Here is a 17,727-nt window from a genome sequence, read left to right as displayed (position 1 = left end):
CTGTACCTAGTAAGTTACTATATGTACAAGGCATGATCCACCCCAGTTTATTTCATCTCTCATCCTATAGTCTTCAGGCTGCTGGAAAACAGGAGTTTTCCACAAGTATTCCCTGCATTTGGCTGTTGCCTGTTGCAGTAGATGACAAAAAAGCATAAAAAGCAATGTTAGTCAGTTCTCAACATCTTGCAGATTGGCGAAGCTAGGAGCAATGGCAGAGTGACATACAGAATCAAAAAAGAGAGCAACATGTTTAAAAGTTCAGATCAAAAGTATAGGCGTCCTGTCTACAGTGGCCCTTTTGGCACGAACAAGTGCATAATCTAAGCCAACATAAACACAGCTTTCCCTTTCTAAGAAATATTTTAAATATTACTCAAATGCTTTAAAGTACTACTATAAACGAATTCAAAAAACAAAGTGAAAATGTTCAAAACGACTTTAAAAATACATATGGATGAAAATGAGGAACATAAATAATAAGAACCTATTTTACAATATCAATAGCTGGCTAAAAAAATGTCTGTTTTGGTTATTCAAGATAACAAAGTTAGCTTAAACTTCTAATAAAGCAGGATTATTCATGGATGACCGAAGTTTACTTCTGTGCTGCATAAACCACTGTCTGCTCAAATACCATGGGGTAGTTTAAGTGTTCAATGATTAACAGAGAGTTACAAAACAATATCTAAAGAAATGTTTCAACAGTAAAAAGAGAAGAGTAATCTGTGGGACATGCTACACCAGGATATGCAGATATGCTGTATACAAACTGACTAATTCATGTAATTTAAATTTTGGATTGAGATTTTTCAAAGCTTTAAGCATCAATTTACCTATATTAACCTACAAGTTGAAGATAAAACTATGGCTTCAAAAAAATACAATCAGTCAAAGTTATGTATTTTTAAAATTTTTTAGAAATAAGCTGCAGGTTAGTTGGCATCAGAACTTGATTTAAACAACAATACAAACTACATGAATCCAGGTTTTTTTTTTCCCCAAAATGTATTAGTAATTTGTTATACATTTGGACACTTACTTTCTACTCAACTCCACGGATCATTGCACAAGTGTAAATATCTTAGTTAACTCCTAGAACAACAATCCTTTAAATGATTATTTAGCAGATAAATTTTGCCAAAACACAGATGTCTGGTACCAGCTTATGCTCACAGGACATATTCCACCAATTTCAATTAAATGTAGAGGTCTGTGCATAAGCCTTTTTCATGTATGATGGCTTGGGTAGATGACTCCCCCCAAGATGTAGCTTCAGAGAATGTTACAGATCCCAATTACCTGTTACTACTCATAAACCAGAGACTACTTTCTCCACAGTTCTGCTGCAAGTACCAGCATTTCCTAACCTGCTTTGAGTTCCCATACATAAACAACTGGATTCAGTATTCACCAAATTGTGTCCTTGGCCTTCCTCTGCAGACTCTTAACACCAGACCAAAACAGATTTTGGGAAAGAACCACTTCTTTTCAGATGTTCAAGTAATATATATTTGTGTATAATTTATCCTTAAATATGCTATAAATTGAAATACACGAGCCAATAATTGTGAGTGGTTACCTAAATCTAATGATTTTCATAAGCTAGATTTGTTAGAAACAAAAATTTTAAGGAAGACAAATTCATAACGAAAGAAGTTCTACTTAAATTTGAAAGGTTACATAGCAATGCTGGTTGCTGCTAGAAGGACATTACTAAGACCAAGAAGAATTAACTCTAGTTGTACAGAATTCCCCTATTGATACACGTACTCTTCCTTACTGTTTATTAATCTGTATGATCAAGCACAGAGGAAAACAGCTAGAAAACTATGATTGTGAACAAAGAAGCGAGGTCTAAGAAGTAAGGTCTATTATAATTTTTGGAATATGAATACACAGTTAAAAGAAACAGTGAACAATTCCTTTCTCAGGCATGTGGGAGGAGTCTCTACATTAACACAGGAGAGGCTGGAAAAGAGATACACAGTAGGCAGACTGAAAATAAACGTATACTGCTTTACAAAATTCTTTCAATAGTCTAAGCATGTCCCCTTGCAATAACTAAAAAAGCAACAACAGAACACCCTGAAGTATACAGAGAAAACATTTTCTACTATCAAATATTTTACCTGAAGAGGATGAGGATGCCAAGGAAGCTGAAGAGGAAGATTCAAGAGAACTGCTGAAGAGTGGGTCCCATGCCAGGAGGTCACTGTTTGCCTTTCTATATTAGGAGTTACAATTGGAATAATAAATGAAAGGGGTATATATTCATACATATCACGCTACAACTTTGGTAGTACTTTGATAATATAATAAATATTATTGATAAATGTGATAAACTCTTCTTTATCAGTTAGTCTTTGCATATAAAAATAAGAAGTCCTTACAAATTGCAGATCAAGGAACTGATATGGAGATTAACTGAACTGACACATTGATGCAAGTTTGTGTGTAGACTTGATAATGTCAGTTAAAGGATTATAATTTTCAAAGTGACATACATCTTCAGATATTTCTGTATATACATTTATAAATAATGTATACAGACCTGTCCAAATATGGGGCTTGTAATCTTAAAAACTTTACCATGGAACACTATAGGATACAAACGAAACCTGTCTTACTTAAAACCTGAGATTTTAACAAAACCCAGTATTTTGTAATCATGTCAGTATAAATAATAATTCAGATGAATAACAATGAAGCAAGTACATTAGAAGGGAGACACAAATTAATAGAAACCTCCATTGTTACATAATTTACTCTTTATGATGCAATAGATGCCTGACTTAAAATAGCAGCCAGCTGGTATTTCCAATGAGTTTCTGAGTATTATATCAAAGTAAGACCAAATTCCCACAAAACTACCTGATAGAATTTTAAATTTGAACTTACTCATTAGTTGGAGCAGAAAACTTGGATTTTGTTAACTCTTCACCTAAGCAAAAGACACAGTATTATTGCCAAAGCTGTGACACTCTAAAATAAGAATTTCAGCTTCATTGTAAGAAGATAGAAAATATTATCCTTAAAAAAATCTCTTCACTGCAAGCGTGGTCAGGTATTGGAACAGGCTTCCCAAGGAAGTGGAATCCCTGGAAGTGTTCAAAACCAATGCAGATGAGGCGGTTAGTGAGATGGCTTAGTGGTGGACTTGACAGTCCTGGTGTAACGGTTGGACTTGATCTTAAATGTCTTTTCCAACCTAGTTAATTCTATGATTAACATTAGCAGTTCAAAAATAATTATGAATTATTAAAGTGGCAAAGAGAAAATGCATTTTTTTTCATAATATAAATTTAGGTAGTCCTGAAATACATTCTAATAGGAGAGAGAACTAGACAGAGCAATGCATTACTGGAGGAAGTGTTTTTCACTTGAAATTTCTTCCTTGAATTATACTGTTTACTTCAATACAATTCTTCAGCAAATCCGGCTTCATTTCCCACTGGAAGAAACCCTACAGCATAGAGACTAATGCTCTGTCCTCTATCTCCAGGGCCACCTTTTATGTGTTTGACTATAAAAGAGAGTGTAAAAGCATCTATATACCCAGGTATCTAGAACTGACAACAGATTTTATTTTTTTTAAATTTAATGTACAGATACTTAAGAAGTTTATTTCTTTAACAATCAAAAAAATCTATTTTGATGCTATGTTAAAAAACTCACATAAGTAGACTAGAAGTTAAAGATTCACACTTACTAGGTAAATTTTGATTCATTTGTGCCTGAAACAGGAAAAAATAAATTAGGAATAAATTCTTTTACTGTCAAATCAAATGCTTTATAGTCCCAGGGTTCTTATTTCCACTAACTTTCTATGAGATACTTTGCTTTCAGTGCCAGGCAAAACATTCTCAGCTTGCAGAAGACCAGAACATAAAGCAAGACAGAGCAACCAGTGCCACACCAGTAAGGCAAGGCAGTAATGAACCCTGTAGAGTTGACAAAGGGAGCTTTTTTTTCAGTATTACTAAATCCCTTTACAGGCTGGGGCAGTAAATTCAAGCAGCTTATATATCAAACGGTATATATGAAAATAAACATTCCTAAGGTTCTCCCAGTGACTCCCCTCACATACTACACTTACTTCAGTTTAATCTAAAAATGTGAATAAAGAGCCATACTGTACTTACAGGACTGTGTCTCTGCTTTCAAAATGTGAGGAAAAAAAAGAAAAATAGTCATTATTATTTTAATACATTATGCACAATATTTTCCTTAATGTCAGAATTATTCTTATTCTGATCTGAATATTGCACTACCATACTTTAATACTATTTATTTGTAATACCATTGCATGATATAAAAGGGTAATCATTCTGTGGAATGGCAGAATACATCAATAAAACTGCATTGTAAATGTTACATGTATCTCTATTATATGATCTGTTTTAGAGTTTTGTATATTATTGAATACTAATTAGTAAACTATGTTAAAAGCTAACTCCACAATGTAGTCAAACGTCTTGGGGTGGCAGCAGCAGAAAGACAAGGACTGAGCATTCCCAAGACTGAAAGGAAAGTTAAAATCTGAGAAGGGAGAATTACTTAATGTTACACTGCAATAAAGCATACCAAAGATGACCTAGTGCACATGAAAAACAGAATCATTGAACTTGAACCTAGAATAAATTTTGAACAGTAAGATACATGTTTACACTACAGATTCTTTACCATTTTTCTGCATATTAAAAATACAAGGAACAAAGCAACTTACAGATATTGCTGGAGAAAGAGTGATGTTCCCTATAGATACTTTTAATTCATCCAAGGAAGGCACAGTATATTGAGAGCTATTATTTGGCTGGACAGGTTTTATTTCTACATGGAACCTTCTGGGTTCATCATCTTCAGAGTCAGAATCACTGCTTGAATAGAAATGGTTCTCTTTGGAATGTTTTTCTCAGTTAAGGTGGAAATACCTCAAATTAATTCACTTGATCTATTTCATAATTATACTCTACAAAATGCTTATATTATGTCAACACCACAGATAAATAATGCTGTCTAACCTCTTTGTGTGGTTACACAGACACTTCTAATACATCCACTGTCCAAATTCACAACTCTGAGTTAAAATTTTCACTCATGTTCGTATCAGTATTTTGTTTTAAAAGGTAACTATATTCAGAACTGAACATCTGCATATTTGAAGGTATCAGTATAAATTAAAGATACCATGGTAGCAACACTTCTTCATGTTAAACTTATGACTTTAAAGACATAACCAGGGATTCTAACACACATATGAAAAACGCAGGAATCCTTTTAAACCAACTGAAGGAATTTTCAATTAGCAGTGAAATGCCCATGGTACCTGAACGAAGCATTAACAGCACTGTGCCAGCCACTATTACTTGCCCCTTTTGTACACTGACACTGAAAGTTTTCCAAGAAAGGATGCCAGTTACACAGAAGGCTGCACAGTAAACTGAACATCAGTTGCTTAAAATTGTCATCTTCGGAAAAAAGGAATTGAGATGACAACTCGGCCCTCAAAATAATCAAAATATACAGATGAATTTAGGCTTAGTTCTTTGTATGCACAGGAGCTGCACTGAAAAAAAGCTCTGAAAGACCTATGCAAAGTCTTGAAAGATGCAATTGTTTTGACAGAAAAGAATTTGAAAATTTTCCTCTACTTAAAATTTTTGTACCACCTAGTGGAAGCATACATATTCTAAAACTTGCTTCTGCTATTTTCCCTTGGAAATATACCAGCCATTTGAATTAAATATCTTCAAACTATTCCCTGACAAAAATTAAACCCGAATCCTAAAGACATTCCAAATCCGTTTCAGCTGAAAGAATCCCTGAAGTCAAATGTCTTCATCTTACAGCTTATCTATCTCCCAAAATGGATCATACCTAGAAAAGTAAGCTTTAAAGACAAGTCAGTTTTCATTTCATCAAAACATCTCTGGTCTTGGAAGTTACCACCGAGTTTCAAGATTTATTTCCTATGAATCAGGCAGCTCTTGTAAAATGCTTTTCCAACACTTAAGACTGGACTTAATAAGACTAATTTCCATTATGGTTAAATAATTTCTTCCAATAAATCATCTGAAGAATTCCAATCAATAGAAAAAATATTCACTCTTGGAAGCTAAGGGAAGAAAAGAGGAAGAAAACTGATGAATTCCTGAATCTGGTAAAGATTTTCAGAAGCAGAAGTACCTGGCTGACAGGGACTGAAAATCACTGAGCTTTTTCACTGAATGTATGGCCTCTTCTACTGTTTCACAACAGAAAGTATAATGTAGAAAAGGATGCCCAGATCAATAATTTACAAAGCACGAATGTTATTCACTCCTCTCTCCCTTCTGTAAATATATGCAAAACATGAAATAACGCCCCTCTCAGAACTGGATAAAAGTCTGTCACTTTTATATCAATTCTGTAAATAGAAGCTGCTTTTATTGGTACAGGTACCTTCACTGGGGGCAACAGAGGTGTATTTTGCAAAGTTGGTGAAAACAGAAGCTATGATGATGGACTTGTTCACTTTAAGGTGCTGTTAACTGCTTAAAAGTTTTCACAATTTACAGTAATTGCAAAGTGTAAGTTTACCTTTTATTTGCAGTACCCAGAGAATTCAGTGGACAGGTTTTCAAAGATGAGCTATCTTGCTAATATATTAGGCTTGCTTAGACCTACAGAAATTATTCCTAGCTCTTAGGTAGAGCTTCTCTCCTTTTCTGATGGGAGGAAAAAACCAAGAAGATAGAGAACATTTTCCTTGAAAGGAAGAGCAAAGAAAAATTACGAGCCTCCATAAAAAATAACTCATAAGAAAAATCTATTCTGCTTATCAAAGTCATTAATAAAAACACAATAAAAACTAGAAGCACCAATTAGAAATAGCATGTGGTGTAATGACTCTATTAAGCAACAGAAATTTTATTTTTAGACTGCTGGAGCTCTAAGTACTTTTAATGGTGTTATAAAGAAGTGGGAGGGTGCAGGTACAGAAAGATAACCACTCTGCTTAAAAAAAGTTTACAATCTTCACTTTATAAATTATCTGAGCAGTTTTCACAGAGAAAGATTTTCATAGTCACCTTAAAGCTTTTGTTCAGGATTTTTTTTTTTTCTACTGCCATACAAACCCCATTCTCTTAAAGTTCCCAAGAAATCTGATCTAATATTTGCATACACACAAAATCTAAGAAAAACAAATTTTGTACATTTTGCAAAAGCTATGAATATTTCTTATGTTACAACATAAGCATGAGTGTCATTCATCTTCCTTTATTTAATACTTTAGTCAGTAATTCCTGTCTCCAAACAATTGCAATAACATCAAATAACTTGGCACAATAATGGTAAAAAGGATATCGTGTGTTGCTTCTGGTTTAATGCTGTATCCCTCATCATCTACATCAGGAATGTTCTAAAAACAACAAAAAATATTATATTGACAAATAGCTAAAAAACTCCTCATGTTGTTCTTACATCAGACGGAATTTTATATCATTGACAAACTAGAATTTGATTACAACAGCTCGTGAAAATAATTGTTCTTAACCATTCATTATTACAGTTATCTCAAGTAATGATCTGTAGTTCAAAAGTAGTGTCACAAGATAACTGCAGGAACAGAATAGAACAAATCAACCTCCAAATTTACCATAAAAACTGGCAAGTTTGAATGCATCTGCTTGTACTGGTACTCCGTGAAGAAGAAACCAACAGAAACATTTTAGCTTTACTACTGAGTGTTAAATAAGTCTGCAATGGTCTTGCACCAAATATTTTCCCAGTTTCTACTTTAAATTCTCTCAACTAAGTTACTTCAGGCTCTGATAGTGCAGGAGCAAAACCTTTGCTAAGTACTAGTCAGTACTTTAATATGTGAGTAAAAGCATTCCAGGTTATACAAGTTGCAACTTGAAAAGACAGTAAGCATGTACTCTTGAAAAGACAGTAAGCAAAGAGTATCCACCATAAATAAAAGGCATGGATGAAACTTATATGCAAGTGCACAAAATTGGATTCTGAAGTTTTCCATTACGTATCTCCTACCCCATCCTGGATTTTCAAAGCTAACAATATAAGAACGTCAGGAAAGCCCACACATTACTATGTATCCAGAGTTAGTCCACAGGAACTGCTCCGATGCCTCTGTAATTTTATTACAAAAATTCACAACTCAAGTGGCTGAAAAATGTAGTTATTTCACTGGTTATATGTTTCTCATAAAAATACGCAGTTCCAGGAATGGGGCAGCTACAACTTTTCTGGGCAACCTATACCAGTATCTCACCTCAGAGTAAAGATTTTTTTCCTAATGTCTAATGTAAAACTACCCTCTTTTCAGTTTAAAGCCATTCCCCTTTGTCCTGTCACTAGGTGCTGTTGTAAAAAGTCCCTCTAAAGATTTCTTGCAGGCCCCCTTTAGGTACTGAAAGACTGCTCTAAGGTCTCCCCAGAGCCTTCTCTTCTCCAGGCTGAACAAGCCCAGCTCTCTCAGCCTATCTTCAGAAGAGAGGTGCTCCAGCCCTTGGAGCACCTTCATGGCCCTCCTCTGGACTCACTTGAAAAGGTCCACAGACCTCTTGTGCTGGGAACACAAGATATAATAACTTACACTGGAGACTTCAAGTGGACTAGCCAGGAACCACTTGACTTCAGCTAAAATTTGAAGCCAGATTTGAGGAGATAGTCACTTTGAAGAGCTTTTGAATTACAGAGGAAAATACAAATAAAAATGTAGTTTTCCCTCTATTCCCTTTGCAAATATCACAAATGGGATGTCTGATATTTTACTGAATTAAATTAAATAGAATTAATTTAAACAAACTTTCTAGTAAAAAAAGAGTAAGAAATACAATCCTGTGTAGGAGATGTAATACTGAACCCTATTAAATGGCGCATCAAGCGAAGGCCAAATCTGATTTTTTAGCACAAAACTTAAAATATGGAACATATAGATGCAATTTCCTGAAACAGTTGTAAGATCTGGACTGCACAGCTATTCAATTTTTCTTTTCTTTAAAAAAAAGTGAACCAAAAAAAAAAAAAAAAAAAAAAAGAGAGAAAAGAAACGTAGTAAAAGTAGGACCACAAGGTCTAGTACCTTAACTCTACTTGCTCAAATCAGGGTTCTTAGCTACGCTTGACTTCAGGCCGACCTTATTTATATGCCAAAAAACACTAATGAAACTTGACATCAAAGTAAACAGAACAAAAACATATAGCTAGAGGGTAGGTACATTTTCCTACAATACTGTAACTCCTGAATTCTGAAATTATTTTAGTTGTCATACTGGGCAATTTTCAATGGATCAGAATCATTCATGGTTAAGATGAATTGAAAACCAACAAAAATCTTTAAATATACAACATTTAGTTTTTCCTCCAGCTGGGCCATATATGTAAAGGATATTATTACTAGGCACACACAGCATGCACCCCGTAGATGGAAAATTTGAGTATTTTAATATAAAATAACTTTGCAGAAGTTATTTTCATTGCATTATTTTTAATTTACTAAGTAATCTTTTAGATAAAGTAAATAGCACTAAAATCTTAAAGTTCTTAATAAATTTATTTCTTAGTATTTTCATGTTAATTATTTCTGATCTTGAAAAGATATTTGACTCATATATTCCACAGTAATAGCAATGTACCATGTAGCCTGTATTCATAACTTCAGACTAAAAGTTACGTACATATTGACAGTGATGGATGCTTTACAGCTTAAGTTACAAACACAGAAACTGAAAAATTTCTTTCTTTTCAGGAGGCTTTTTTTCTAACAAGGTGCAGAAATTTATACTAAATTTATACTTTCCCCCCCATTTCTAAAGTTTCAAAAGATGTAATTTAAAACATCTGACTACACAGTGTATACAGAGTCAGAAATATCTGCTTTGTACTTCCACTTTTGTCAATGATTCGGACTGATTTTGTATCAATCAATTATAATTCTTAAAACACCTTCTGCTTTCATTAATTAATATTTTTGTGTAAACCAATAGAAGAACAGGGTGGAAGAGATACTGAATGTATCTTTGTACTGAGAAAGACCAATTGTGTCAAAGGCAAGCAAAAAGGTACCTCAAAATGTTACATGTTAAGTAGTAATTTTAGAATAGTGTTTTCAATATTTTGAACAGTTGAACTGATGAATGGTTCTGCTTTCTGAAACATGAGAATTTTATTTACTAATTTACATTTTTATAACAATGATAGAGAACACATCATTTTGAGAGGGAGACATATTCGTGAATCTGATGTTAATGAAGGCATTTACATTTATTTCACTAATTCTTACTCCCTTCTCCACACTCCTAGGGTTACAGAATTATATGCTATATTGTGGATAGCAGTGCATCTATTAAGTAAGGAGATCTGCAAGTATCCCAGCCAAAGTAAGGGTTGCAATCCAAATTCAGATCTTACTGGACACAAGCGGAACCTTGTAATTGCTTCCTGAGAGATAAAGTTTCTACTAGAGCTCATATGTTCCTATGGGCCACAGAGACAGGGCACACCCATGGGAAACAAGAGAGTTGGTTCCGCCTTTAGAAAAGCTTTCAAGGTAATAAATGCACTAAGCTAGACTTCAGTTGCTATCTTTTTCTAGTGTACACACAGTTAAATTTCTACTTTTCTTAATTATGAGGGCTTAGTTTAATCGACATTACATGTGTAGATTGACATGTAACAACACAGGAATTTTAAAACTTATGACATACTGCCATCTATATTTAAACAGAGACGGTTTATTGAAGTGGTTAACCTTTTCAACAAATACCAGTTCTCAGTTCACAGCTGCATCCCTACACATAAAAACCTGTTATAGCAGTTACAAAATTTTTTAGAAATTAACAATTTATTCAAATGTATCACATTTTTCAACATACATAATCTGGCAGTTACAGAATGGATGAGCCTAAGTGGATGGCTTGCCACAGATATATTTGAGAACTTCCATTTTGGTATGAAAGACATTTTTTAGGGCCATATCACTGTTTTGTTTTCTGGAAACGGAGAATACAAGTTTGAACACATTGCATTATACATTTTGGACTAGTGAGAAGGCCCTAATGATACTGAATATGCACTGCATGTTCAAAGATCCATAATATCATGTAGAATTGGTAGATAAAAGTATTGAACTCAGTTCTTACTGGATCCTTAAATTCTAAAATTTCAATATTTACCTCAGTGCTTATCATTGTAAATAATTCTAAAGTGGTTATCTTTCACATTCCTTTCACACAATTAAAATTCTTGACAAATAAACAAAAGTCACCTTTAAAAAAAAGATCATGTTAATAATATAAAAGCTAGACAGACTTTTTCTGTGAGTGACTGAAGCTGACCAAAATCATAGGAACTTTAAACAACTTGAATTTTCTGAGGGCTGGTCCTCATTATTTTCTATCAATCAACCACAAATGATAATTGCTTTCAATTTTTGTTTTTCAATAATACTTTTCCAAGTTCAATTTCTTGAAATGTGTAATTTATTGCAAAGATCCCATACAAAACAAATTCTCAGAAATAACAATATAGATGTCTATATTTAGGTGATGTTTGGAAAATCAAAGAGAAAGGAAATCTTAAAATAAGACACAAGTGAAAAGCATTTGAAATAGGATCTTCCAAAAGAGGACACCAGCTTTAAATATAAAGCACTCCGGGGTGCTTGTTTGTAAGGGGAGAAATGAATCTCATTTATGGCATGCTGCATAATTTTTTCACAAGGATGACCGTAATGGCTTCTGCTATTAAAGTATTGTACCATTCAGAATAATACTGTTGCTTGTAAAAAGCAAGAAGAAATGACAGACCAAATTTTAAATTAAAATGCAGTCATAAAAAGTTGGGCAAGAAAAAAAAAATGCAATAAAAGTACCAATTTTGTTGTTGGACACTTTGCAAGTTGCATCTTTTTTTTTTTTAAACCAAATATAAATTACATCTAGGCAGAACAATTAACTTAGAAGATCATACGGTGTGCCCCATGCAGCCAGAAAGAATGTCAAACACATTTACAGTCAAATTTTTTGAACTAATTATTTTTACAAAATGTAGAGACCAAAATATGCAAAGAGGAAAATAAACATTGGAAGTCAAACTCAGTTGTGGTTCACTCCAGTGACTCAAGTTGAACTGTCAAAAGATATTATTTCCATGAAAAGCCTGATAATTACAGGCATAATTCTAAAGTTAGTTTACTTTAAATACACCCAAGAAAAGAAATTTGCTCTAAGTCAAGATGACTTTGCACAGGACAAAATAACTGTCCTGATGATGCTTACAGGCTGCTCTTGCACATGTAGTTCTATTACGTGGCAAAACTTAATTTTCCTTATTTCGAAGAATGGTTCTACTAGATTATTCAAACCATATTTCTCAAAAGAAGTTTTAATTGTAGGTACTGAAACTCCCAGGTACTAAATGCAAAGAAGAAAATTCACACAATAGGTGAACATGAAAAATTGTTTAATATAATTGGCATCTAAATATGTGAACTGAAAATCAGATCAGTCTACAGAAAGTCACTGAAATTATTCTGCAAATAATTCCCTAATATAGCTATTGGTAGGTGTAATCTTCCTATAGGTACGTTTAATTTAAGACAACATAAAGGTTTAAATAAAAAGGCTCAGTTAAGAAAGCAAAAAAGTATTAACATTCCAATTTAATTTGCAGCTGTCACTTACTTGAATTTCATAAACAAAATCATAAGATGTATCACAGATCAAACTGACAGCAATGAAAACCAGGCCATTAATAAAATGCATCTAGAAATACTGCATTTAAAGCCATATTTTAGAAAGTACATTTAGAGATAAAGCAGAACCCCATTGATATTAGAAGGATTTCTCAAAGGAAACAGTAGTAAGCAGAGGAATATCATGATGCAAAGTTGGGTGCACAATAAACTGAACCTTTTCTTATTTAGAATCTATTAGCCAACCACTAACTTGGAAAGTGAAGTAGCAAGTACTTGCAGTAAAAGCACCTTGTTTAAAACCTAAAATGTTAGGAAGCATAGATGTATTACTGACACGTTTGTATATATTGCTAAAGATTATGTACTGAGCAAAAGTAACACTCCGGCTATGTTATCAAAACAATAAATCCTCTATTAGGTCAATAATGCATTGCAGGGACAGTACAGATTACAGATTTAATCAGAGTGTTGTGCTTGACAATATTAGCATATGCATTTGTTTTGGAATATGTCTACTTACAACTGAGTCTGCATCTGGACACTCCCTATAAAAAAAAAAGAAACAAACAAGGAAAATACAGAATTATAAAATGCACGAATTATTTTATTCATACAGTTCTGGTACTTCCTTTAATATTTTCAACTAATTTGAAACACTGCATTTAATTGTTTTGCCTGTCAGAGTGCCTTAATATTTTCACTATAAATAATCCACATTCAACTGAGTGAGATTTAAATAAAAGCTGAAAGTTTATGCTCACACCACTGCAAAAGAAAAACTCAAAAGAAATGCTAAAAAAAATCTAACTCATGTCATACTGGGGGGGGGGAAAAATTAAAAAATTCCAACCAAGCAAAGCCAGGAGTGCCCCACTGTATTCTGAATTAATATACTTTAACTCTGTGTCTGATGTGCACACTAAGTAGAAGTCACCAATTCTAATGAAATGGTCTGCATGCAACTGCAAAACATTCTGGACAATAACAAGTTCCCAAAGAAATGATGACTATTCTTAGAGGAATTCAGAGCTTCCCTTTTTTGGAATTTCATTCTTAGTTCATGTTTGTCAAGCACAGTTGCAGCCAAGCACTAGAAGATGATGAAAAAACCAGTAACAGTACCCTCCTAATAAGCACTTTTTAAAACACACAAAAATGTCATCAGCAGAAAGGCAATGATTGCAAGCACATTACTCACAAGTATTATATTTTTCCACTATAACTTTGATTTAAATAGCAATATGTAAAAAAACCCAAATGACACTGATTCTCCCTGATGTCTGCAAAAAGCAGAAGCAGTTACACTTATAGAATGTGGGAATATTTGAGTAGCATACAAGTCCTCTCTAATTTTCAACCTGACAAAGTCAGAAGTGCCACTGTAACCGCACAACAGTGACTTTATATAATAAAACTGAAACCTGCACTTATAGAAAAAAGGTGACACTTCCTCCCCTCAAATGTATTTTAATCTAAATCATCTTCTCTGAAAGCCTAAGCAGGTTAAATACAAAAACTCCAGTGTAATTTAAAAAATATATGAAAACTTGCTAACATGGAAGCATTAATATGAAATTCAGTATTGCCTGTTAAAGAATTGACAGTGAGGTGAAGGATCCCATATCCTGTAAAAGGCCTGACACAAAAGGAAAATATATGTGACCAGGTTTATAACTGACTTACATCTTATCTCCCTCTGCTGGCTAAACTGCATTCACAGCAATAGAAAGAGCTACTTTAAAAGGTCTTTTCCAGCTCCAAGAGAAAGTATTAGACTTCTCTCAAAAGATAACAAACTGACTTTCTGACATGTGGCTTAAAAAGTGTCTGTATTCAAACAAGACAGTCTGAAGTTCATGAAGGTTAAGAAATTTGAAACATGTGAGGCAAACTACAATGAAAGTAATTTAACCCGTAATGATGATTTTCAAAATCAGTGAGCCAATAGATCTCAAAAAGTAATGGCAGATCTAGTATCATTCAGAGGAGCAGCAACAGAACCTCCCAGAATCCCTTCTTGAGACACAAAGGAAAACTCAATAGACTGCAAATGCTGGTGAAATGGAAAATGAGGACATCAGGTATTAGACAGATGTGCTTTTACATCACTAGATGTACAGTCTCCCTTTTAAGATGGAAGATATAGGTCATGCATTTTAGTACACAGCAACATTGCAGCAACATAATGAATCCTCTGTTGTTCTTTTGTGATGTTCTAGTTCAGTCACAAGTTACGGATTAATGCAAGAATCTTTATAAAAGCCTGTGGCATCTGCTACTTAAGAGGTCATTTTCTCTCTGGGCCACTGTTCCAATGTCTCATCACCAATGACCAATGTCTCAGATCAATATCATGCTGTCATACTTCCTTCTTTTTGACCTAAGAATCTACTAATTTTTTGTATTGTGTGTATGTATATAAACAAAATAATATAAATCAAATTTGAGTCTGACTTGTTGAAAGCAACGCAAATTCTTTTCCTATTTCAGATGATCTGATTCGTATTTTCTGATGACATCACTGTGCCAAGAAAACCAAAATCTTTTTAGGAAGAAACAGTAATACTATCTTTCAATGTTAAATAAAATGTATTTGTGAAAAAACAGCTTTTAGAAAAGCATTCAGATACTACAATGCATAAGCATACAAAGATAGAAAGTATTTCGCTTGCATAGAAACCAGTTTTCACCCTGAATGCCTAAGAAAATTTTCTTTGTGTTACAAGTCAAAGAAAAACATGATCTCTGAGTAAGGATATATTGAGACATAGACCTGGGAAGAATTGAGTTTAAACTTAAACACGGGAAGTTTAGATTAGATATAAGGAAGAAGTTCTTCATAGCAAGGGTGGTGAGGCACTGGAATGGGTTGCCCAAGGAAGTTGTGAATGCTCCAACCCTGGTGGTGTTCAAGGCCAGGTTGGACAGAGCCTTGGGCGACATGGTTTAGTGTGTGGTGTCCCTGCTAAAGGCAGGGGGGTTGAACTAGATGATCTTAAGGTCCTTTCCAACCCTAACTGTTCTATGATTCTATGATTTGGAGCTTCCAGGCCTCTACTGGCTCCAGAAAACTGCTATTTAGAGCCCTAAATCCTTCCCGGCGTCAGATTATATTTCATCATTTGTCAAACAATGAATGGAAAGAGATGCCTGATTTGCAAAAAGGCTTATAGCATACATGACGTGAGATTAGCCTGAGTAATAACCCACATGGTAGCAAATCAATTATTTTGATTTTCAATCAATTGTATGATTTTCAATCATATAACAGTACTCAATACTATCAAAATCACTACTTCGCAGTTTAGTAAGTGCAATACACAAAAGGCAAATGATCAAACATATGTTTTTGCTGCTATTTGATACTACAACTGTTCAGCATCACAGAAAAAGTATAGTAAATAACTTTCCAGAAAGAATTAATTACTTTAAGAGCACCAAAGCTGTTTAAAACATGAATATCGTAAAATATTTATAATATTTTATTATTTTAAACTAAACATTCATGAGAAAAAAATAATTCTTTGTAACAAAACAGTATTCTCATATTACTGCTGATCAAAATCACACTATACACAACTCTTCTCTCACCAATTACTCCAGCTTAATGAAGTACAGAAGAGAGGGTGGCGGAAGGACTAAATCACAGAAAGGTCAGAAATAGAGAGGAATGACTTAAAAAACCCAACAGCTTGGAGCCCTGAAGGTGTCATAACAGACAAGAAAAAGCATGGTTTGGAAGTGTATCACTATCAAAATTTAAGATCAAAAGAAAAATAGCTATGAGGAATTTTGTATGTGCAAATAATTAGCACCTGCAGTTCTTGGGTCATTATTTTTTCAGCATTATATTAGAAAATAAGACTGGTAACAGATTTTTAGAAGTAATTTTAAAAAGTATGTATGCAGATACTGCCTTTCAGAATATTTCTGTGTTGCTAAGTTTGTGAAATTATAGGCTTTTTTTCTGTTAAATCAAATGCTTCTATTGAGAAAACGCATCTAGAAATTATAAAAAAAAATACACTGGAACACAGTGACCATAACTACTAATACACAGACTGCAATCAGTCCATCTAAGAACTTTCATTCAAACTCACTTTCTGGAGAGTTTTAACTCCTGTGAGGCTGAAAGCATGCAATGAATATGGTGAAGGGTATAGCCGGGATATCAGTTAGAGAGATGGGCTTTCAAAAACAAGTGTGCACATGACATACTGAAAAAATATTGAAGTATTTTTCTGTCCTTCAATTCTGTACACTAAAGTTTTTCTAATAAAAGAATAATTGAAGCTTCAATTCTGCAAACACAGGTATCCAGCATTTTTACCATGTATGGAGTTATTTCATTAGGACCACACATGAGAATCCCATTAACTACACTGTTCAGATGTAGAACAAGTGAAAACTACTTACCTATGCACAGGAAAGGATGAAACATGAGCAGACTACTGTCAATACATTTACGTTATTACTTTAAAATCCTTTGTTACAAAAATCTTAAATAACTGACATTTACAGCATTCTAAACTTCATTTTTTGTTAAGCATCAACTACTGTTTATCCCCATACTTCTACTAGTTTTCATACAGGACAAGGCTTCAGGATGGAAATATACTTACACAGATTCAGTATCTTTTTCTTTTTTCATTATTCCTGATAAACCAAAAGGTTTCCTTTTCCGTGGTTTTATCCCTATGAAACAAACACTTTTCATTTAAATATCAGCGATATCTATGCATTTAGCAGTATCAAACATGGGTACATATCAATGCAAATACATTTCAAATGCTGCCTCAAGTGATACAAAAATCTAACAGTGCATATACATATTGAGCCAAACTAATTTATTGCTAAGCAACACCCATCAAAAAGTAAATTAAAGTATGGTCAACACATTAATAACTCCTTATAAAACTGATCTGCATTGTACATCCAACTCTCCAAGTTAGGTATGCAGACTGTCACTTCCCCCCTGCCAAAAAAAATGGCCATACTGCTACATTTGAGGAAAGGTACTC

At 33.7% G+C, this 17,727-nt stretch overlaps 1 protein-coding gene across 1 annotated transcript in view; it reads right to left on the bottom strand.

Annotated features, from left to right (window-relative positions):
• The window catches only part of FCHO2 (FCH domain only 2), a gene marked incomplete at its 5' end in the record, with an annotated part of 37,383 nt that extends 19,982 nt beyond the window's left edge, over positions 1-17,401 (bottom strand). Inside the window, 8 exons of the mRNA XM_010009957.1 lie at positions 2,133-2,227; positions 2,902-2,944; positions 3,713-3,737; positions 4,146-4,160; positions 4,730-4,908; positions 7,351-7,405; positions 13,227-13,251; positions 17,329-17,401. Coding sequence (XP_010008259.1) covers positions 2,133-2,227; positions 2,902-2,944; positions 3,713-3,737; positions 4,146-4,160; positions 4,730-4,908; positions 7,351-7,405; positions 13,227-13,251; positions 17,329-17,401 — 510 coding nt within the window. The remainder of the gene's footprint in view (positions 1-2,132; positions 2,228-2,901; positions 2,945-3,712; positions 3,738-4,145; positions 4,161-4,729; positions 4,909-7,350; positions 7,406-13,226; positions 13,252-17,328) is intronic.
• Positions 17,402-17,727: the final 326 nt, after the last annotated feature.

The sequence above is a fragment of the Nestor notabilis genome, unplaced genomic scaffold, assembly GCF_000696875.1.
Source record: "Nestor notabilis isolate BGI_N333 unplaced genomic scaffold, ASM69687v1 scaffold4040, whole genome shotgun sequence".
Lineage (NCBI taxonomy): Eukaryota > Metazoa > Chordata > Aves > Psittaciformes > Psittacidae > Nestor > Nestor notabilis.
The sequence above is the reverse complement of the archived record's forward strand: the minus strand, read 5'-3'. Positions and strand labels throughout refer to the sequence as shown.